The sequence below is a fragment of the Apodemus sylvaticus genome, chromosome 11 (genome assembly GCF_947179515.1).
Source record: "Apodemus sylvaticus chromosome 11, mApoSyl1.1, whole genome shotgun sequence".
NCBI lineage: Eukaryota > Metazoa > Chordata > Mammalia > Rodentia > Muridae > Apodemus > Apodemus sylvaticus.
Window position 1 is genome coordinate 4,661,590 of NC_067482.1, and position 23,816 is coordinate 4,685,405.

Sequence of the window (23,816 nt, forward strand, 5' to 3'; positions counted from 1 at the left end):
AAAACAAATTTGCACATTTTCTGCTGCTTTTCAGTGTATACTGATTGGTATAGATCCTGGAATTTCTGTTCCATTCTATTCTACCAATGAATCATCTATCTATTATCTTCAGAATTCAAGAATTTTCAGAGAGGGGACTGTGAAACTGTGTTTATAGGAGCTCTCACTCTGAAAAGGTTACCAACAACTTCCCTGACAGATTTTAGGTAGGGAGACAAGCTGGGAGAGCTATTTTGGGCAAAGGGGCTCTCACTGCATAAAGCACACTTGGAGAACACTGACATGCCAGCCCACACACTCAGTTAGACATGCTCAATTTTACTTGCAAACGTGGTACTCTGTGTAAGAAATAATTCCTCTTACAAGTCCCAGGTGTCATACTACTCTAATTACTTGACAACCAATAGAAGTATAATAAATTCTAGATGTCCAATCAAGCTCACTCAGGAGCTACATATCTAAATTACTGGGTATTCAACGGTAATGAAAAAGACAACGGATATTTTCTGTTTGAGAAGTTATTCCTGGGGAGAAATATTTAAAAACTACTGTAGTTCTGGGAAATTTGGCAGAAGTGAAAGTATTTACTGTAAGGAAGGAGCATACTGCCCCCTTTAGTGTTGCCTTCTCCTGCTCTGCTTTAGCCATTTCCCTGAGAAGGTTCCTCCTTAAACAAGTCTGCCATCTATCTGAGGCTGTTGTGGGAAGTAAGGCACAGTTTCCCTGATTCCCTTCCCAGACTGTTTGCCATATGTGTACGGGAAGGCTCCTGATTTTTGTGAGTTAATGTTAAGTCCTGTCACTTTGTTGAAGTTTCCAGTCCTATCTTCACATCATGGGCTTCCTTCCCCTATATGTAAAGGTTTGTACTCTGTGTTTTTATATACAGATACCTATAGGGATATTACACCCACCCTTATAAATCCACTGTAAGTTGAAAATGTTGACAGTTTACAAATGCCTTTACCATACCTAAGCACTGGACGTCTGAAGGCAAGAGCTTGCAGAGCAGCGGGTTGTGTCACTGGAGTGTCTTTCTGATCACGTGACAGACTGGGAGCCACAGCTTATTGCAGCCGCTCAGTACAGCCAATATCAAAATTCACAGTTCAGGGTGTAGCCTGGTGTGGTGATGCAAGCCTGGAGGAGCTAAGGGGTGAGGGGTAGGGGGTAGGGGGTAAGGCGTAAGGGGTAAAGGGTAAGGGGTAGGGGGTAGGGGTAAGGGGTAAGGAATAAGGAGTAAGGACCACAAGTTCGAGGACAACCTGAACTACAGAGCAACTCACTGTTTCTGGTCCATGACGATCCGGCTCAAACATACAAACAAGGAACAACAACACACTTAAAAATGAGAGTACAGTTTCTAAAAAGTATACATGGCTACCACATCATCTTAAAATTGGGAACCAGCTGTGCCAACCATCACAAGCCAGACTGTGTTTGCTTCTATCATAAGGATGCATTTTCCACAAAGTATGAAAGCCAGTGAACAATAATTTGAACCAACCAGTACCCCCAGAGCTCCCAGGGACTAAACTACCAACCAAAGACTACACATGGAGAACCCATGACTCCAGCCGCATATGTAGCAGAGGCTGGCCTTGTTGGACATCAATGAGAAGAGAGGCCCTTGGTCCTGAGAAGGCTCAATGCCCCAGTGTAGGGGAATACCAGGACAGGGAAGCGGGAATGAGTGGGTTAGGAAGCAGGGGGAAGGGGGCAAGGGTTAGGGAGTTTTTGGAGGGGAAACAAGGAGAGGGAATAACATTTGAAATGTAAATAAAGAAAGTATACAATGAAAAAAAAAGAAAGGTCGGGAAACAAACAAAATGCCAGTAAAATTGTTCTTACTCCTAAAAGGCTTTTCTAACATGGGAGATGGCACGTACAATCATAAAATTTATGGCAAATCATTTATCTTCAAGGCCATGAGGAAAGCATCTGCTTCCACAGTGCTGCGGTTCAAGGTGTGTATGTTCATTCCCAACATATGAGAAGTGATTTAATAAAAAAGGGATAAAATGAGGAAGATGGACCATAGGTCAGGTATGGTTTTGACTTCCATCATTTTCAGTTTACTGTCTGTTTATAAAAATGGATTTAAGTTCATTATAATGTGACGATTGTCTGTCCATAAAAACATACCTGATTGGTCTGGAAGACGATCAGTGGTTAAGATCACTGGTTGCTCTTCCTGAGGACCTGGGTTTGAGTCCCAGCACCAATATGGTGACTCACAGCTTTCTTTAACTTAAGTTCTAGGGGATTTGACACCTTCTCCTGGGATCAGTGCGTGCTGCACCCACATGGTGTGCACTTACATGTGTGTGGGCAAACATGCAAATACCTAAAAGTGAAGAGAGTGAGAACCTTTAAACAAAGGGAATGTGAACATGCTGTGAAGACAGGGCTGCCAAGGGAAGGCAAACAGTCTTCAGAGCAGTTCACTAAGGGTGATGCTTTCCTGGGAAGGGTCTGAAGCCAGTGCTGGTTGGGATAAAGGTTCTGTGAGGAAGACTCCAGTGAATGCTGTGGCAAAATGGATATCTTCTATTATGAGCTAGATCGGTTCTAAGGACACAAGATTTCCAAATCGGTCCTAAAAATAGGGCAGCCCGACCTCTGACCTCTGGCCCACTGTAGTAGGATGTCTTGCTGTGGGGAGAGCTGTTTACTTTACAATTAGTGGCTGGAGAGAAGAGAGATGGGGGCTGTGATTTTATTCTTTGGGTAGGAACCCCAGGGTTCAAACTTAAACCATCAAATGACCTTATAAAGATTCACCTCAGAGGACCCATGACTCCAGCTACGTATGTAGCAGAAGATGACCATTTCATACATCAATGAGAGGAGAGACCATAGGTGCTGTGAAGGCTTGATTCCCCAGAATAGGGGAATGCAAGTCAGGAAATTGGGGGAGGGGATGAAGGGGTAATGTGAAAAGGGGATACCATTTGAAATGTAAATAAAGCAAATATCTAATAAAAAAAAAAGACTCACTTCAGAGCTCACATATTTTCAGTGAGAGCTTTGGGAACCTCAGGTATTTAGCATAGTGACTCTGGTTAGACTCTGATATTCTCTAACTTAGTAAATATTGTTATTTGTGTCTAAGTAAGGAAAACCACTGTTTTCTGGAAAATCCACAGACTATAACACACCTATTAGTGATAGTTGCCATTTCAGGGAAATACTTTTTACAGAGCTTCTTTAATGGTTTTTAAAAAGATTTATTCATGTATGTATTTTATATAAGTGAGTGCCCTGTCTGCATGTACACTTGCAGGCCATAAGAGGGAATCAGATCTCATTATAGATGGTGTGAGTCAGCACGTGGTTGCTGGGAATTGAACTCAGGGCCATCTGGAAGAACAGCCAGTGCTTTTAACTTCTAAGGCATCTCTCCAGTTTCAAAAGAACTTCTTTAATTACATCAGAGTTCAAGGTGTTTAAATAGGATGCAAAGAAACAGCTCAGTGAATCGAGGAGAAGGAGTCTGAGGAGAAGGAGTCTAAGTGCCTGAGTGGTGTCAGAGAAAACACAAACCAGGCTGAAGGAAATGATGAAGACAGGCCTGGGCTTGATATCAGGACTCCATGGGGAGACAGAAACACTGAGGAGGACTCAAGCTGAGAGGGGGAGTCTAGTAACTCAGCTAGAACCCGCAGGAAACCCTGACAAATAGAAGATCAGGACTCAAAGTTAAAGCAGAGATCTAGAGTAAATAATCAAGGAATACGGAGAAGAAAATAACACGGGAACGGAACACCCAGGAAATGAGGGACACCATGGACAAACCAAACCTTGGAATTACAGGCCCGGGGAGGAGAAGAAGCCCGAGTCAGTGGCATAGAGCAGAGCAGACCAGCAGGGTCATAGATGAGAACTTCCCCAGACTAAGGAAAGACACAAGAAGTGCACAGAACACCAAAGAGACCAGACCAGAAAAGACACGTTGCAGCATGTGTACACACCGACATCACACGTGTACACACGTATGAAATAATAACAATGATGACGATAATAATAATAATTTTAAAAACTGAATGTCAGTTCTGCAGCAATCTCATAGCTTTTATTTGCAAGCTCATGGCACGGATCCTTAGTACCTCACTGTCACAACTGAGGAGTCACTTGACAAACTTCCGTTTAGGAGTTATTCCAAGAAAGTGAGAGGATTCGCTTAATGGTTCTGTCCTCGTACCAAACCAGAAACTGCAGGCACGTAATCGATTTTCAAAGCACTCAGTCACGGCTGGAGAGATGGCTCCATGGTACAGAGCACTTGCTGTTCTTCCTGAGGACCTGGGTTCTATTCCCAGCACCCACATGGGTGGTCACAACATCTGTGACTCTAGTTCCAGGGACTCCTGAGCCCTCCCTGGCCTCCGCAGGCACCGGAGCGTCTGTGTCAGGCACAGACATACACGTGGGCAATAATGTCCACACATATAAAAATAAGTAAAATAATTAAGAGGTTTTAGTCTGCTTTGAGGTAAAACCATCTCCTTCATTCCAGGACAGGAGGCCACATCTAGAAGCTAAAACTGTAGAATGGGGATGAGGAGTGCTGGGTGGGGAGTGGGGGTTAGGGGTGGGGGTGCGACTTGTACTTCCCTTCCTAATCCATGCTTGAATGTTAAAAACGTCTTGAGTACTGGAATTTTACTTGGATGACTTCAGCATTGCGTCCGATGCTGTACACACACTGCACAGTCTGACCCAGGTTAACAGTCCAAGCTCAGTCACTGTGTCCTCTTTTCGCTCTTTTCGAGATAGAGTTCGATGTTTAGGACTGGCACCCAAACTCCCAACCTCCTGCCTCAGTCCCTCAATTATAGGGATTACAATCGTGAACACTGAATTATTTCTTAATTGGTCTCTTCAGATATATATATATAAAAAAAGCTATAAATCAAATTATACTAATAACATGGTCGCTTAACAAAATATATCCTTTGTCGTCCTGACCCATGTTTGTCCTGTTCTGCGATAAACATATATTCTCCTGTTTTCTTTCTCCCATTTGTTAAACAAAACAAAACAACTCAAAATGCACCACAGGACCTGTTATCTTTGGCTTTGTTTCTTCCTGGATGCTGGCTTCTCGGGGGTCCATCCCTGATGTGAGCCGGATTTAGGGCATATATAATGTCTGCCCAGGTCTCCAGATCTGGCTGGACCCCAACCAAGGTGAGCTCTCACCCCAAGGCACCACGCCAATCCCCGCCCCACGGAGACTCCCCTGTCCCGCCCCTTCCCTATGGCTCGCCCCTTCCCTACGGCTCCGCGTCCCGCCCCTGCCCCAAGGCCTCCCCGCCCCACCCCCCCCACCCCCGCCTCAGGGCATCTTCCCTACAGCGCGACCCGCCCCACTTCCGCCCTACTGCCCTCTACTTCCTCTCCTCTTCAGTTTCCCAGACCGCTACTCCTGACCACAGAGGCTCCAAGCGTGCTGCAGAGCAGAAGCCAGAGCCTCTTGCGTTTTGTCTTCAGAAGAGCAGAGCTGCAACAAGTCCTGTGCAAGTAGCAACCTGGGCCCCCGCATTTTCTGTCAGCGGTGAGTGTGGGAGAGCAGGATGCAGAAGAGTGCAGTAGAGGGCTGGGAGACCCCTGCAGCTTCATTTGACAGCGTGAAATGCAAAGAAACTTGGTCACATCCTGCAGTCCTGAGAGTCCTGTTTGGGGCAGGTTGGAAATGTACAACTTTTGATTTCCAAATGTATGAAGCTGGTGTTGGGCAGGTAAAAGTTTTACTGAGCAGCAGAGATACCAGAAGTTCATAAGAAACTTGTTAACACTGTTATTTTAAGGGAGCTGGGCAGTTTATTATTTGTCCCATGATATAAAAATTGTCCAGCAATCTCTAGTTTGATATACAGACATTCATCAACTTCTTATGAGTCTTCCTCAGATAGTGCTGAAAAGGTTTCAACAGACAGAAAAATTAAAGGCCAAAATCATTAGATTGCAAATCTTTTAGTGGATTGTGTATCCATGATGCTATTTTGTTTTATTTTCTTCTGTAGCACAAGAAATGTAGTCACTCATTAGTTCTAGAAAGACAGAAAGATTCATAGGAACACCTCTTTCCTAAGCACAGTGTGTCCAGCCTGTGCATTTACACGTGAGATCTCCTTATGGTGTAACACGTGCCTCTCCTGCATCAATGTGCATTAAGACACAAACACACGCAGAACTTATTTCTGCACATACTGTGGCTGAGCATCCTTGAAGCATTTGAGAAGGGGAGAAATAAACAGAAATAAAATGTAAACTAGAATGGAGGGCATGCGGAAGCCATGGACGTGGAGAAATCAGAAGGGACACAGGTGCACTGAGGGACCCTCGAAGGTGAAAGTTGCATTTTCAAGTGATTGATTCATTTTTTGTTTTGTGTGTCTGAGTGTTTTGCTTGCATGTGTGTGTGCTTGCATGCTCTGTGTGCTTGTCTGGGGCCGTAGAGGCCAGAGAGGGCACTGCGTCCCCTGATCTGGAGTTGTAGATGTTGTGAGTCCCTGCATTGGGCAGGGGCTGGAATAGGAAGGGTATGTGCTCTTAGTTGCTGAGCCCTAGCTCCAGCCCCTTAAGGTGCGTTACTGTGACCATGACTAGAAGGGGTTGCTCAGCCCCACAGCTCAGGAACAATAAGGGAAGCGCGCTGTTTGCAGAGAGGCTCTTGCCTGTTTGGTTTTGAGGGAAGGTTTCTTGCGTGTGTTAATTTGGGTGTAGAGGAGACTCAAAGGAAGACTGTGCTTTGAACCATCCCATAATGCCAGCAGCAGTGCCCACGCCAGGGTCAACTGTGGCTGTCATTTTCCTTACCCTGTGAGGTACAGACACCCTGGATGAGCAGGTCTTACTTAGAGATGCACTAAGATTTCATATGTGGGTGTGTGAGTCTCATGTTCTGTAAGTATTTGGTAAGTACTTACCTTGTGGCCACATTGCATATATTTTGGGGACACCATGTAACATTCAGTGCATGAGAACCAGGATCAGTGCAGCACAGTTTCCTGTCATCACGGACATTTTGTTGACTATTTTTTATTTAAGTTTGTTTGTAGTTGAAAACTGTTTGAAGTAGGAAGTCTTTGAATCAGTTGCTTGAGGAAATTAATTAGAATTAAAGTGGATTACAAAAATTAAAGAACTTAAAAATCCTACCTTGTGCCACATTGCATATATTTTGGGGACACCATGTAACATTCAGTGCATGAGAACCAGGATCAGTGCAGCACAGTTTCCTGTCATCACGGACATTTTGTTGACTATTTTTTATTTAAGTTTGTTTGTAGTTGAAAACTGTTTGAAGTAGGAAGTCTTTGAATCAGTTGCTTGAGGAAATTAATTAGAATTAAAGTGGATTACAAAAATTAAAGAACTTAAAAATCCTACCTTGTGCATCTCTTACACACACACATACACATACACACATACACACATATACACGCATACACACACTCATACACATATAAACACATACAAACATGCACATATGCACACATATGCACATATACACACTCATACATATACACACATAGAAACATACACACATATACAATATACACATACACTCACACACATATGCATACATACATACATACACAAATATACACATACAAATGTATACACATATACACACTCTCAGACATGCATACACACACATACCTACATATAAACATGCATACTCACACACATACACACATACAAACATATACCACATACACACCTATACACATATAGAAACTGCACATATATACACACATACAGATAAACTCATACAAATATACACATATTCATACACACATGCGCACATACATACTGACACATATGCACACGAACACACACTTACACATACAAACATACACATACACACATATATATATACACACAGACATATACACACACATATACCCATACACACACGCACACCCATGTACATACACATATGTACACACACATGTACACACACACACACCTATACACACACACAGGCTACATTGATACACATGAAGCTAAAATTTCTTCTCCAAGAGATTGTTTTGCCCACATTGCTTCAGAACCAAAAATTGATAGTGTAGATGACTGTGGCATCACAGTTTTTCTCTTTAGTACTGGCTTTGTTAGTCCAGAATTAACATTAGACACCCCGTCGATTTACTATGCACAGTCTGTGGCTCTGGGCACATTCAGAAGTACACAAGCACGTTTCCAGCACCTGCTCTGCTTATTTAAACCTAGAGATGCATTTCCACAGCTTCTCTTGCTCCTTTCAGTGTGTGGGAGAGGGAAGGGGGGACACTGTGTGTGGAGGGAGATCATAGGATAACTTGTAAGGCCTTGTTGAGGTACAGTCTCTCCTGTGTTTTGCCATGCTGAGTACTAGCTGGCGCATCATCTTCTAGATGCTATTGCTGAAATACTTGCATTTCCAGGGCGCCTGTGCTGGAATTGACTTGAACGCTCTCTCCCTGAGGACTAGCTTTTATGGTACTAGAAGGTACCATGCATGCTTCCAAAGGAGGAAGAGAACCAACAGTCCTACCAAGAGAGGCCACTCCTGAAGCGTATCAATGACTGATAATGTCCTGAACCGTAGCCCCGTGGGTGCAGTAGTGGCATACAAACCTCGGCAGGAACCAACAAGTCTCTTTGGGCTTAAGACCTACTCAGCAATAGGCATACTATAATGCCTGGTACTGGAAACCTAGGTATCACAGAACGTATGGGCAGTCTCTATATAGTTAGGGAATTTGTCAATGACTTACAGTCTGTAGTCCAACTCTCCAACAATGGTCAGCAGCAGCTGTGGATGGAAGTCCAAGGATCTAGCAGTTGTTCAGTCCCATGAGGCAAGCAGGCAAGGAAGTCTTCCTTCTTCCAATGTCTTTATATAGGTCTCCAGCAGAGGGTGTGGCCCAGATTAAAGGCTGTAGGTCTCCAGCAGAGGGTGTGGCCCAGATTAAAGGTGTGTGCCACCACGCCTTTAATCCCAGATGACCTTGAACGTGGAGATCTCCTTGTCTTAATCTTCTGGAATTCATAGCCTCTGTGCTTCAAGATCTCCATGCCAAGATCCAGGTCAGAAACTTATATCTCTGAGCCTCCAGATTAGGGTCATAGGTGAGCCTTACAATTCTTGATTGTAGTTCATTCCACATATAGTCAAATTGACAACCAGGAATAGCCACTACACTAGGTAAGTAACCTGTGCTAATTACTGGGAGAAGAATCTATAACCACTAACTTACTAAACAAGCATAGTCCTTAACAATTCTATGCACTCACACGCTCCATATACTCATAGATGAGAGTGGTCTTTACCCTTCATCAAGGAAACTTCTTTTGGTAACAGATAGACTGCTACAGAAAGCCACTGTCAGGAGCCATAATGGGACAAGCTAATATACTAGCAGATGATCATCCTGAAATGCCTGCCTCGGATTATTATATATTCTGTGACAGGTGAGCCCTCATTCAGCAAGGCTGTGGGGGACTAATTTTAGGAAAGATTCCTGCTATTTATATGCTTTTCCTGTCATTATTATACATTTATAATAATCAATAAGTAATCAAACGCCCCTTTGGAGCAGATCTCTGTAGATCCACGAAGATATACTGTCTTGTAGTGATGCTATGTAGACAAATTGATGACTTAAGTTTTAGTGATGATCCTAAAGGATTATTAAAATTATATTTATGATTATTAAACTCTTTTATAATGGTCCTTTTCTGTAGTCAAACTGCAATGAGAACTCTGCAGTCTCCCAAGAGTCACAAGTTTATTGCTCTTAGATGGCAACCAGACTTTCTCCTACTCAGATCACATTCCAAGAGGTTGTAAAATGATTAACCAAAGGTCATAAAAAGGGAACTAATGATTTATTGTAGGTGCTAGGACAGAAGATAAAATATTGACTCACTTTATGTATACAAAACTTCTCTTATAACTTAGTTATGCTTTTAAACTTTCTACGAACCTGTAGAGAAGACAAATGATAGCTAGATAATTACTCCTAATGGAAATGCATGTAAACATTTTCTGTTGTAAACTTCTGTTTCAATTTCTGACTTGTGAACTTATGATGAACTTTGTAACACGTGATCATGTATTCTGAAAGATGTTTAAGGGCTGAGGACAAGAGAAGTCAGACCAGAAGAATTTAGTGAGAGGAACAGAGCTGAGAGAAGAACTGAACTGAGGAGAAGTTTTTAGCCAGAAGAGAAGATTAGAAGGAGAATGCAGAGTGGAATGACTTAGAAGCTATAGGTAACAAAATAACTAAGAGAACAATGCACAGGATGCAGGGGGAAAGAGGAACAAAGCTGTTGGCGAGAGCAGAAGGAGCAGGCGGCTTCTCCTCACCACGGACAGGACAGGTCCCAGGGTAAGGACAAGGCAGGCTTAGTCTTATTAAGAGAAACAAAGTCTTTTTCTTACAAATATGGATTTAATTCATTTAGCATTGAAAGGATAGAAACTTTTTTTTCCTCGATGCAATAAATATTGGAGTCCATTTTTCATCCAGAATGAGTGAGTTCTTTCTGCACCTGTGCTTAATCTTTTGCTCCATATGCATATGTAAGTATGGACGTGTGTGTATGTGTGTAATTGTGAGAATATGCATATGTATGTGTGTTAAGTATGAAATTGCGAGAATGCATGCAAGCTGGGCCCAGCTGACTGCGTGAAAATATATATGAAGCTGTATGTATGAATTTATGTGAGATTATGCATATTCACTTATGTAGAAGTTTTTCTTTCTGCATGTGTTATTCTCTTCTCCTGGTTCAATAGAAGTTTATTGCTCCTAACTTCCCCCTAGACTGACAAGCAAGAGGCATCTGGACAATAGGGAAAAGGCTCTAGCAACTAATCCTTTACTTAATCTCCTGCTGTTTTAAGATGAGGTGTTAAATGCCAGAGACTGCAGTCTCTGGCTTCAGAGGAACACAGAAGGCAGGTCAGCTACCTTAGCCTAGTAACTTAGATTTAGATAAGTAAACTTTTTATTATACAGTAACCCTAAATTTTCTGTAAGAGAAAGTCTTACCCCGGAAGTTCATAAGACAAAGTCTTGCCCCCACTAACGCTCTTCCCACCTCCGCTGCCTCAAGAAGAACCAAGATGAAAAGAACACCTCTGCTGGGGCTGGCTCCCAGCAAACCACAACAGATAAACTGGCTTTGGAGACCGGTACACACAGTGGCTGTGTGTACGAAGCGCTCTCATGCCTGCGGCTCAGGAAACACTATAGCAGAGGGAGCAAACAGATTGTAAGAGCCAGAGGATGAGGGGGTTTGCAGTGAGAGTGTGTCTCCAGTACCGTGAGAAGCTGCACCCTCCAGGTCTCATCAGCCTGACTGGCCACACGTGAGCAGAGTCAGCAGCACATCAAGGAACAACCAGTGAACATGTCAACTGCACGGAGGAAAGTGCAGGAGGCCAACCCTCCAAGAGGGTGCCAGCCCCACTTCCCAGGCATCCCCACCCTGGGGCATCAAGTCCCACAGGATTAGGTGTGTCCTCTCCCACTGAGGCCAGAGTAAACAGCCCTTTGATGCACATGTTTGTGCTGCTTGGTTGGTAGTTAGATCCCTGAGCTGCCAGGAGGCTGGGTTAGTCTTCCTAGGGGGATGCCATCCCCTCCAGCTTTTTCAGTCCTTCCCTTAACTCTTTCACAGGGGTCCCAACCTTAGTGCAATGGTTGGCTGTAAGTATCCACACCTGTCTCAGTCGGATGCTCGTAGAGCCTCTCCAAGGACAGCCATGTGTGTGGGAGTGCAGGCATGGGGTGAAGAACTCTGGGAGGGGAGACCAGGAAGGGGCAACATTTGGGTATAAATGAACAAAATAATTAATTAAAATTTTTTCTATGAAGACATAGAAAATCTATGTCTCCTGCCAGCAAACACAGCAGAGCATCAGTGATGGTGTCAGGCTCTGATGCCTGCCCATGGCATAGATCCCAAGATGGGCCAGTCACTGGACTGCCTTTCCTACAGTCTCTTTTTATCCCTGCAGTTCTTTCAGACAGCAACAGTTCTGGGTCAGAAATTCTGAAGATGGGTTGGGAACTCCATCCCTCCACTTGGGGCCCAGGCTATCTACTGGGAGTGGTATCTTCCCACTGTGGGGCATTTTGGCTCAGACCACACTTATTGAGTCCTGGGAGTCTTTCCCCGCCCAGGTCTCTGGGCATATTTTTTTTTTTTCTTTTTTCCTCTCTGAGAGCAATTTCTCATTACTTTCACTTTGAAGCCCTGGCATTTTACGTTTCAGTTCATTTAGTCTATTGGGGATGTTTTCTCCTGAATTTTTAAAGATTTGTGTGCAAACTTTTCTAAAATGTCTATCTTGCAAAAAATCAGTATTTATTACTCATATACTATATGCTGTTATATTTGGCTTATTTCTTTCAGTTGTCTGTCTTTCTGAAGTTGAGATCCACTTTCAGTTAACCTATTTGATGATTTGTTCAACATTTTACCTAATTAAATACATTTATATTCAGTCACTGACACATTATGATATTTTGAGGAAGTCGTGTTACCTTGTTTCCACACATTCTTTTGTTTCTTTGTTGTGCACCAGTAGGTTTTACACAGCGATGTAATGATTTGTTAAGCAAGCTTCCTCCTACTGAGCACTTAATTCCCAGCACTGGTCAAAGTGGAGGAAATAAACCACAGTAAAAATACCAGAGCCAACTTATAATGATAATAATAATAATAATAATAATAATAATAATAATACAAAAACAATAATCATAATGGGCATAATCAAAGTAATGGACAAAACTAATTTATAATAAAACATGAAGTTAGAAATTGATAAAGGTAAAAAAGCAACAGTAAAGAGAAAAGGAAAAGGAGAGGAGAGGAAGAGAAAAGAACAGGGGATTAAAAACAATATAGTTACAAAAGTTTAAAATGTGTAAATAAAACAAATAAATAGCTGGCCTGTAACCCAACTTGGAGGTTGAGGGAGAAGGATTGCAAATTTGAGACAAGTCTGAGCCATACAAGGACAACCTGTCTCAAAGCTAACAACAGCAAGATTAAGTAAACATAAGACATAGATTTTTTAAAGCCATTAAAGCATTTTAAAATATTAAAACCAATGTAATATCAAAATAACACATAACATTTTTTATGTCTGGAAGGCAGGGAATGAGAAGAGCCTCTCTCTTGTGGCTCTCAGAGAATTTTCATGGTGGCCTTCAGGTCTGGGGGCATCAGGTCATAGTTGGTCTGTCTCCTTGTTCTCTCTTGCCAACTTACAGGTTGGTGCTGTGCACAGTACTCAGGTGCTGCACACAGTACTCAGGTGTTGCACACAGTACTCAGGTGCTGCACATAGTACTCAGGTGCTGTGCACAGTACTCAGGTGCTGCACACAGTACCCTGAAGCTAAAATAACATGGCATCCATCGTTCACGCTGCTGACTTCCCTCCCTTGCATATCGCTTTCCTTCTGCCCAGAGGACTCTGTGGCCCGTGGTCTACGTGGAAACTTCAGTTTGTGGGTTTTGCTTTGGGGGAAGTGGAGATGGCAAACAGAGCTTGGGTTTCTGCAATGAGGAGGAGGAATCCTGGGACCCGAGCTCTCTGCCTGCCTAGGATTTTCAGATCCTACCTGGCAGTTAACTCCACACAGTGAGGAGGAAACCGTGGACACTGAGTCATCCTTGAAACCAGGCGTCAGAGCTCTCAGCCCCTGTCTGTCACACGCAACATGCAGTGTGAGGCAGTTTCAGAAAGCCAGGGTCTGCCAGCCTCCTGCTCAGACCTCTCAGACTCAGCAGTCATCCACAGGAGCCATGCTGTTCCTGATTGCAGGAGGCAGGGCTGCCTGTCCTCATTCCTGCACAGCCTGAGCCACCAGGGTGTCTGTCAGTCACCCCCACTTCTGCTACTGTCCCTCATGGCTGCCTACCCTCCAGTGTATCCAGGGCACCATGACCTCTGATGGATGATTTTGAATTCCCTCCACAGTCAAACTCAGAACCTAGAAGCTCCTGGTTCTAGCAATCTGAGAAATGGAGAGTGTAGAACTCAGGCTCTGCCCAGCTCTGTGTTTCTTTGTATTTTATGGGGCAGTAATTATCACAGTAAGCCTTGCCATGAGTGGCTCCAGTTCATAAAGCAGTGGTTTGCTTTGTTTTAGAAGCAAATGTTAAAGCAAAATGACTTTGTGACTTATGTGTGTAAATATCTAGCACTTTGAAAAATAAGTTGTTAAATAATGTATTAATACAAATATATAAGCCTGTGAACATACTAAGCCTGGAACACCTAGACACATGGTTTCTTGAAGACCTTGTCAGAGAAACCAAGCTTGTGTGCTTGTCTAAAACACCAGAGCCATGAGTCCTGCAGTGCCCTCTCTTGGGTTCCCACTGATCCATCACCAGAGCGCTTGAGGTGTGCATCACCACATCCACAGGCAACAAACTCTCAAGGCCATCCTTAGGATTTCTGCTGACCACAATCAGCCCCTATTGAAATGGCCCACTTGGGCTCCCTTAAGTATCAGCTCTGTGCTCGGAAGCAATCTGTACCTTACTGACAGTGTGCCTTGAACCAACCGTAGTTTTGCTGCCCTGTTGTAGAATAGCTCAATCGGGATGTGTATCTGTTTTGTTGCCTCCCACAAGTTCCCACATATGCCAGCCTGTGTGAACATCACACACACACACACACACACACACACACACACACACACGGGGATGGGGAAGTGTTAATGGTTGTCATTGGTGGTCAGGTATTTTGCCTCTGAACTCATACTATATCATACTGTTCTTTTGAAGTAAGTAAAATCTGCCCCCTCATCTGTCTCTTTCTTTATTAATTATAGAGAACATTCATCTTCTGCTCAATGTGCTCATTAGTCTGTTAGGAATGTGGTGTCTAAGGTCTATGTACTCAGTCATGTCTGTGCTCATCTGGGTCCTCAGGTGATCACAGAGATGAGTTCTGCTCATCAGGAAGGAGTCTACCTATGGCAGCCCAGTTTAAAACCATCTGTGAGTGTGATCCGAGTTACGAATGACATTCAACTTCCTATTGGTTTTCCTCCCACAGAAGGAAGAACCTCCTGAGATGGCGACCAATAATGACCCCACTGTAATCCCAATGATAGAAAGGCATCGATGTGACCTTCCTGAAACAAACACCAGTGACGCGGAGACACTGACTGAAGAAGCTGTGCTGAGTTTTCACAACATCAGCTACCGAGAAACAGTGCAGAGTGGCTTTCCACTTCGGAAAAAGACACAAGTGATAGAAAGACTATCGAACATCAAGTATGTCCGTGAGCTAAAGACAATGCCATATGGATTAACGCTCTGAAGAAACACAGAATTTCTCTTTATAAATGAGCTGTGTGTGTGTATGTAATATTTGTGGATATGTGTGTGTATAAGTATACCTGCATGTGTATGTTTGTGTTTATGAGTGTATATACGTGTATCTGTGTATACATGTGTTTATATGTGTGTATGTCTGTGCATGTTTGTGTGTATATGGCACATGCATGTCTGCATATGTGTGCATGCCATTACACACATGGCACAAGGGTCTCAGAGGACAACCTTGAGCAACCTTGAGCAACCTTGGTCTTCACCTTTACCTTGTTGGGAGACAGAGTCTCTGATTGTTCCATGGTGTGTATGGCCGGCTAGCAGCCTGCCAGCTGCTGGACATTCTCCTGTCTCTGTCTCCTTTCTTCACTGGCTTTAGAGATGTCCACTACTGCACCCAACTTTATGTTAGTTCTGGGGATTAACTTAGGCCCTTAACCACCAAGTGCTTCCCCATCGATCCACACTCACCTTGTTCTACCTACAGATAGGTTCACGACCACAGTGAATTTAATGGGGTGGTGACTAAAGAACAGCAGAATGCATTAATGACACTAAAAGTTGGGTCTTTGGAAATACAAAGAAGCTTGAGAAACCCTTTGACACAGTACCAAAAAAGAACATGATAAATGACTTTAATTCAGTAAAATAAGGGACAAAAAAGTAATATTGAAAGCATACTATTAAAATCAAGAGATGATAAAGGAGTATTGAAAATTTAAATTCTAGAAATTTGAATGTGTAAGAGAATTGTGCACATTTCTATGCACACACCCCTCCCAAAACTGAATTGAGCCTTTCCAGCAGACGGACCGGGTCAGTCACAGGGGATGAGATGTGAGCAAGGAAAGTCCCCACAGCAGACAGTCAGGGCCTGGTGTATCTGCTCAAAGTTTGACAGTAAACAGATCATTGTGGGAACACAGAGTTCCCCAAAGTAGAGAGCGAAGCCTGTAACAAATCCTGAAGAGAGCACACACCCAGCTTCCCCAGCTCAGTCTGACCACCCTCTTTCCCCCAAGCCCAAGCCTTTGCTCTGTTCTAGGCAGTGGTCATTTCTGCTCCTCTACCTACAACTTCCACCATTTCTTACTAAGAAGGGCATGGGCAGGGCAAAGGGTTGACACGTTATCTGAATGTGAAATGAGAATGGGAAGGTGACTCAGCTTCTATAAGAACATGTGCCTTTCAGTCTGAATGGTCACTACTCTGAAGCATTCAACAAGATTTCTGAGACTGATTTGAGTCTGTGCTGCCTCTGTACATCAATAAGGAATGTCCCTGCTCTGAATGATGTAATTTGATTCTGAACTGAGCGTATTCTAATTTGTGTATCAGAGAAGGAAACTACCACATTACGGGATGTATATTGTTGTTTCTTATTTTGATTCAAGTGTTTTTCTTGAGTGTTGATCCTGGCAAAGCTTTCCTGTCCTCTGGAGTGCTTCTTTCTAGTCTTTGGATTTCTACTAAAGGCATATTGATTTTGGTTCCATTCCATTTTAATAGCAATGGCAGAGCTTCTGATGCCCTATGAAATAATGATTTCTCATGTAGAGGTTCACTAAGAAGCAAACAGGGTTATGAAAACACTGATCACACATTAGCAGGAAGCTGTTACAGATGTGAGGCAGAAAAAAAAACTGTGTGTGTAATGGAGCCTTCGTGAGAACTGGCTACTCACATCAAGGAACACTAAACTTAAATGCATTGCTTTTCAAAATAGACAAATGGTTTCAATAATAAACAAAAGGGATTTTGTGATATCTGAGACTTTTTTTTCTGATGAGTCCCCACTTGTAGTTGACATCTTTCATAAATAATAGACCCCTGTTAACATTAATTTGTTCTGAGCTTGTGTTTATATTCTGTCTACAATTTCATCCAAATTCAATAAGCATTTTCAGTATAAACCCTAAACTAATGTAACTTCTTCAAAATAGAAAATAAACCAGTATGATTTTGTGTTTACAGTGGGATCATGAAACCTGGCCTCAATGCCATTATGGGACCTGAAGATGGGAGCAGATCTTTGTGAGTATTACAGAAAGCATACGTAAGCCCTTTGCATCCAGTTCATGTGCTTTAAATCCAGTCACCTTTATGGGTGTTATTTAAGTATTGTTATTACAGCTAGTCTGGTCCTATGTGCTGTGGATGATGTGCAGGAGGGATGTGTTCTAATGTTCCACAAAGAACAGGAAGTCTCCAGGTCCACTTTATGAATAGGAAATGGTAAAGTGATTGGCATATGGTATTGATACATTGATAATGAAGCAGAGAGATATTGAAATAGGAAGATGAAGTAGAAGTTGTCTGAGAGCAAGAAAGTAGGCTTCATTCTCAAAATACAGCAGCACATTTCCTAGGTCCCCAAGTTCAGATAACATGGGGGGGCATTTATGTAAATAATGTCTCACATTCCTAATTCTGGGCTGAATTACAGCACATAATGAGGATAAAAGTATGTGTGTTTATGTGTATGCTTGTGTTTGTGTGTTAGTGCATGTGTGTGTTATTTTTGTTAAACTGTTGATTTGTTCACTATATTATGTTTCTGTATTATTTAATGTGCAGAATTTTTGTTGTGAGTCACTAAAGGATGATAGTTTTCATTCAAGGGAGAAAATAAACTACACAATATAATTAACGCTTTGTAGGTTATTAGATGTCTTAGCTGCAAGGAGAGATCCATGTGGATTATCAGGAGATATTTTGGTAAATGGTAAACCTCGACCTGTTAATTTCAAATGTACGTCTGGTTATGTCCCACAGGTAAGTGTTAGCAGATTGCAATTTTACACTTCTCCTGCTTGGGTATGGGCAGGTGCTCAGCTTATAGACTTGGGTCTTTCCAGTTGAGTTTATGACACATACATAGGCCCCACTGTTTCTATGCCAACATTTCATAGTGACTCGTTACCTGGAGTCTGACATCTGTGGCCCAGTATTAGCAATTGCAACTGTGACTTAACTCTACAGGACCACTGTTGTTCACCTTTGACCTTCCTGCATCTGTCTCCACTCCTTAGGAGACGTCTTCTGCAAATAACTGCAGACAGCAGTCACCACAATTCCTGTCCTCGCAGGCGAGTGGGAGTGGGATGAAAACCTTTGGATCAGTCTCTATGCTTGGGATTAGTGACATTGAGAGCTTATTTTAAGTGGAGCATTACACTGGGTGTGTTATTTGTGTGGACTAGGTTACATTTGTTAGAGTCTTAGTGATAACTATACCTAATTAAAATTCTATTTGCCCTTAAGAATGATGTGGTGTTGGGCACAGTGACTGTGAGAGACAATTTAGAGTTCTCGGCAGCTCTTCGTCTCCCATTGACTATAACAAGAGATGAAAAAAGAAGACGGATTGATGAGGTGCTGGAGCTTCTGCATCTGGATAAAGATCAAAATACCAAGGTAATGTGAGGAAAAATCTTGAAAGACTCAGAGAAAGAGACAGAGAGAGACAGAGACAGAGATATCTGGTGTGGATGACATGACCCTCCACAACCTCTTTCCTGTAGTTTGTGTGGTCAAAGGTGGCTGCTTTCTCTGTTAATGAGTAAGTGACTAAGTGCATGATGTGAAGGTGGACATTAAACTGTGAAACCATCTTAACAATGGTCGAGCCTGGGAATGGAGAGCGATCCAGCAGGGAAGAGCGCTGCTCACACAGCCATTTCAAGTCTCCCTCACGTGACGTCCTCTGCCGTTAGTGTTAAACTCATGACTCATTTGAGAATTTGATGAGTTCTTTCTATTCTTTATCTTCCCTTCCTAATGCTGTGACCCTTTAATACAGTTCCTCATTCCTGGCAACCCACAAGCATAAAATTATTTTGTTAGTACCTCATAACTGTATTTTTGCTACTGTTGTGAATCTCAATGTAAGTATCTGATATGTGACCCCTAAGGGGATCACTGCCCACAGGTTGACAAGCCCTGATCCAGAGGACTTTGTTCCCTTGATCTTTCAAATACATTTCTGTAACTGACCTATGCTGTGAGACTGAGAACTGTTGCTCTGTGCTTCACCCTAACTTAATTTTCCTTCCAGGTTGTCTCTAGCATCTTCTTCTACCTTGTTTAGTGCTTGTTATTTTGTGGGGCCTCGTATATTGTGTTTTTATCTCATCCTGTGTGGGGTGGTTAGTTTTGACTGCTAACTTGACAAAATCTACAATCATTTGGAATCATCTAGAAAATGAGGAATAGTCTAGTCGTGTGGCTTGTGGGCATTGTTTTCCTTACGTTAATCCACGAGTAGAGACTCAGCCCACTGCAGGCAGCACTGTTCCTTGGGCCTGGGACCTGGGTGGCAGGAGAATGGAGGTGAGCTGAGCACTGGCCGGCAGGTGTGCATTCTCTCTGTGCTCTGGACTGCATGTAACCAGCTGCATCAGGTTCCTGCCTTGACTTCCCTGCAATGATTGACTGAACCTCTGAACTGTGCTCTGAAATAAACCTTTATCTCCATGTGTGCTTCTCATCAGAACATTTCATCTCAGCAACCGGACAGAAAGCTAGGATATTCTTTTGCCCCTGCTCCCTGATTCCCTATTTTCTGACCACATTTATTCCCAGGAGGTCCTGTGTCAATTTCCATAGATATAGGCTTGGTCAAGAGCAACAGCAAATGGACCAAGTGCCTCCTGTGGATGCTCATGCAGGACCAGGAAGGGCAATAGGTGCGTGGTGAGCTTCACAGCTGACCATGTAATGGATAACTGGTTTCCTTTCTTTTCCTTTAAAAATATTTATTTAATGTATATGTGTACACTGTAGCTGTCTTCAGACACATCAGAGGAGGGCATTGGATCACATTACAGATGGTTGTGAGCCACCATGTGGTTGCTGGGAATTGAGCTCAGGATCTCTGGAAGAACAGTCAGTGCTCTTAACTACTGAGCTATCTCCCAACAAGCACTTTTTTACTGATATATTAAAAGGAATATTATATAGCATTTCATTCCTGGATGATGAGTTATTTTTCATCCCTTTAAAAGGACATTTGCTTACCTTAACAATTCCGTTCTTAACTATCAAAATGAACACATTCTTGACATCTTCAGCCCTGTCAGGTCTATAACCCTTCACAGTCCCCAGATGTCCTTTATTATTTCATTGCTAATAGAACCTGATCAGGAACTTTATTATATGTTTTGAGTTTTTACATATCAGGTTGTTTCCCTCCTTTTGAGTCCCTAAAACCTTCCTGCCTCTCACCATGACATTGATTCAGCGAGAAGATTATATATATAGATGTTTGGTGAGCGGACATTTGGTGCTGTGGATGAAAATGGCTTCCTAGAATGTGATTCTCATGGTTTACCTCCTCCACTGGTCCTTTCTTAGAACAATGAGGACTGGCATGGCACTGGCGGGTGATTCCAGGAGTCTTCTCTCCAGTCTTTTATGAGACGCTTGTCTTGGTGGGAAGAATATCACAAAAGCCGCCATTCACCACGGTTTCTCTCTTCCTGAGTGATAGAAACTGGTTTGCTTTGGCCCTTTTTGTAACTTGGTTTTATATTTACAACGAAGTGCTTTATTTTGCTGTGTGTTAAACAATAAGTAGTCATTGCCCTAAGTTGCTTACTTGAGTTTTTTTTTACTGACAACACATAAAGATATTTATTAACTCCTTGAAGGTCATGAAATATAAAAGATTTCAAGAATCTTAATAAAATACTTTTTAATGATAACTTAGAAAAAAGGTGTGTGTTACTGTGTGCATTTGTGTGTACATGTAGGTGTGAGTGTGTGTGAGCCTATGTGTGTGTGTATGTGTAAGTATGTGTGTATGAGGGTTATGTGTGTGATTGTGAGTGTGGATGTGTGTATATTTAAGTGTGTGTGAGCACATGTGTGTACACATGGGTGTGAGTGTGTGTATGTGAGTGTGTGAGGGTTATATGTGTGAATGTGTGTGTACGCATGGGTGTGAGTGTGTGTATGTGTGTGAGGGTTATATGTGTGAATGTGTGAGTGTGTGAGTGTGTGTGTGAGGGTTATGTGTGTGAGTGTGTGTATAGATGTAAGTGTGTGGGGGCGTGTGGGAGTGCCACTGCACACACAGGAATGTCACAGGACATGGTCCTCAGGGCTTCATTCCCACCTTGTATGTAGGCAGGCAGTGTCTTCAGCTGCTGCCCTGCCTGCGAGGCTCACGCTCCTGTCTTCTCACTGCAACTACATTCTGGCAGGATACAGACGTGCCACTGTGTGGAGATTTGTTGTGAGTTTCAGGGATTGAACCCAGGCTTGGGTGGCTCTTCCTTGCTGAACCTCTTCAGCTGTCGATATAAGAAATGTAGAGGAAATGTAGTTAGCATAGCAGTGTGATTGTTATGTAGTCAGCACAGGAGTATACTTGTTAATTCCAACCTTTGGGCTTCTGAGTTGGTAGTATTTTTCCACACACTTGCTATAGTTATTTTCGCCAGAGCATTTTAAATGAACACTAGGTAGTATCTTACTCCTGAGAACTTAATTGCATTTCATTCATCAAAGCAAGGACATAGGCATACCTATAAATTCTAAACTATAAGGATGAACAATTCCTTTTATCTTCAGGTTTGTCATGTCCATGTTCTTCCACATCCCTCAGCATTCTTTGTTGTGTTATCACTAAGGCTTGATCATGGTCATGTTTATTATATTTACAGAGTTTAAGCTTCACAATTGTTCCCTATTTCTGTGTCCCCTCAACCTTCCTATGATCTCTCACCTTATACATTGACACTGTCTGGTAAAAAGACCATTTCAATGTGACCTGAAGAATGTTGCACCTTTTGGATTTGCCTACAAGGGTGAGACATGAATTCTTGCTGTCCAGTGTAAGTGATGTCAATTCACAGAGTCTTAAGGAAGTTAAAAATGTCCTAAGAAGGCAATGCAAATTTTTCTCTTAGGAATGTTTGCTAAAAGCAATGTGTGTGTGTGTGTGTGTGTGTGTGTGTGTTGTTAAATGATTACTAAATTACTAGACATATTTTATTTTCTCCTCTCCCAACTTCCTCATTTCTTTAGTGATCTCACTACGCAGGTTTTTACATATAATAATACATCCCCTAGAATATGTGACTTGATAATGAACAAACAGTAACTCTTATTAACATATTTTCATGTGAAGTCTGACCTGAGACTCATTCTACTCTCTAGTTAGAAAAGAAACTTTCTTCTTCTCTCAGGTGTCCATATTTTGGTTCTTTGGAATAATGATATAACACAATCTTTTACTGCTGGAACAAGCTCATTCACCAAATGACAGTTACTATGTTCTTGTTAATAACAATGTTCATTGGTGCTTTAGCCTAGATGTAAAGAAGTCAGGAAAAGGACCAGTATAGCAATGGAGCTGATCACCGAGCATCCCATTGTGTTCTTGGATGATCCCACCACTGGCTTAGACTTGAGACCTATGACTGATATCATCTCAGTCCTGAGAAGGTAAGTGCTAAAGGGACATTAAGGTTTAATTTATTTAATGTCTGGTCGTTTGTGTACATTTTCAGTGGGAGAGATTCAGAAGTAAGCAACGGAACTCTTGTTTACTAGAGGGAAACTTCGATGAACAGAGAAGAGGCATCAAGATCTTAGCCAAGAGCATCCGATGGGTGACTGTGGTGACAGTGGGGCACTGCTTTAAATTGCTTGTCTCTAGATCCTCAAGGGTGTGACAAGTGAGCCTGGGCTGAGTGGAGAGATCCGAACAGAGTGACAGCTGCAGAGGAACCGGCTTTTCTCTGAGGCAAAGCATGTTTTGTGTGTCTGGAACATTCAAGAGACAGGGTAGACTAGAACCCAGTGCTAGGGCACTGTTAGAGAAATCCCAGACTGGGTAAGTTGACAGAAGTTAAATTTCTTACCGTCTGGATCCTGGAAGCCAAATATGAAGGTATCCATAGGTTGTATCTGCTGAGCATGTCTCATTGAGCTGTAGATCATGTATCCTCCTCTTTGTGTCTATGCCCCGATCTGTCATTTAGGAGAGGTTCCGTCCATTATCATCAAGGCAGGAGCATGGCAGCATCCAGGCAGATATGGTGCAGGAGGAGCTGAGAGTTCTACATCTTCAACTGAAGGCTGCTAGTGGAAGACATGCTTCCAGGCAGCTAGGATGAAGTCTTAATGCCCACACCCACAGTGACACACCTACTCCAACAAGATCACACCTACTCCAACAGGGCCACACCTTCTAATAGTGCCATCCCCTGGGCTGAGCATATATAAAATATCACACTGGTCCAATTCATTGTTTCAGATGAAACTCACTGCCTGGGGATCTACAGTGTCAATAAAACTCTGGTGGACTGTGAACCCCTGATATTCCACATGTTAAGTTCTAGACTTTTAAATAGAAACATGGAACTTGGTTTGTCTTTCGGGTGTATCATACAAATGAGATGAGGTGTTTATAAGGGAAATTCAACCTGAAATGGGCAC

General features: G+C 42.6%; 2 protein-coding genes and 1 long non-coding RNA gene across 4 annotated transcripts in view; 2 read left to right on the plus strand and 1 right to left on the minus strand.

The window, feature by feature from the left end:
- Positions 1-23,816, plus strand: part of LOC127696630 (guanylate-binding protein 6-like) — a 208,950-nt gene that overhangs the window by 61,078 nt on the left and 124,056 nt on the right. The gene's annotated exons all lie outside the window — the stretch shown is intronic.
- The window catches only part of LOC127696623 (ATP-binding cassette sub-family G member 3), a 48,477-nt gene continuing 30,059 nt past the window's right edge, over positions 5,399-23,816 (plus strand). Inside the window, exons 1-7 of one of the 2 annotated variants that reach the window (XM_052199459.1) lie at positions 5,399-5,560; positions 15,091-15,311; positions 17,343-17,402; positions 18,029-18,143; positions 18,401-18,457; positions 18,633-18,785; positions 22,684-22,820. In XM_052199459.1, coding sequence (XP_052055419.1) covers positions 15,109-15,311; positions 17,343-17,402; positions 18,029-18,143; positions 18,401-18,457; positions 18,633-18,785; positions 22,684-22,820 — 725 coding nt within the window. In that variant the 5' untranslated portion in view covers positions 5,399-5,560; positions 15,091-15,108. The remainder of the gene's footprint in view (positions 5,561-15,090; positions 15,312-17,342; positions 17,403-18,028; positions 18,144-18,400; positions 18,458-18,632; positions 18,786-22,683; positions 22,821-23,816) is intronic. The other variant, XM_052199460.1, reaches the window with a different exon arrangement.
- LOC127696631 (uncharacterized) lies at positions 18,719-23,487 on the minus strand. Its single transcript, XR_007980285.1, has 3 exons — positions 23,240-23,487; positions 21,487-21,664; positions 18,719-20,848 (listed from the first exon to the last, which is right to left on the minus strand). It is a non-coding gene; the product is annotated as an uncharacterized LOC127696631 (long non-coding RNA).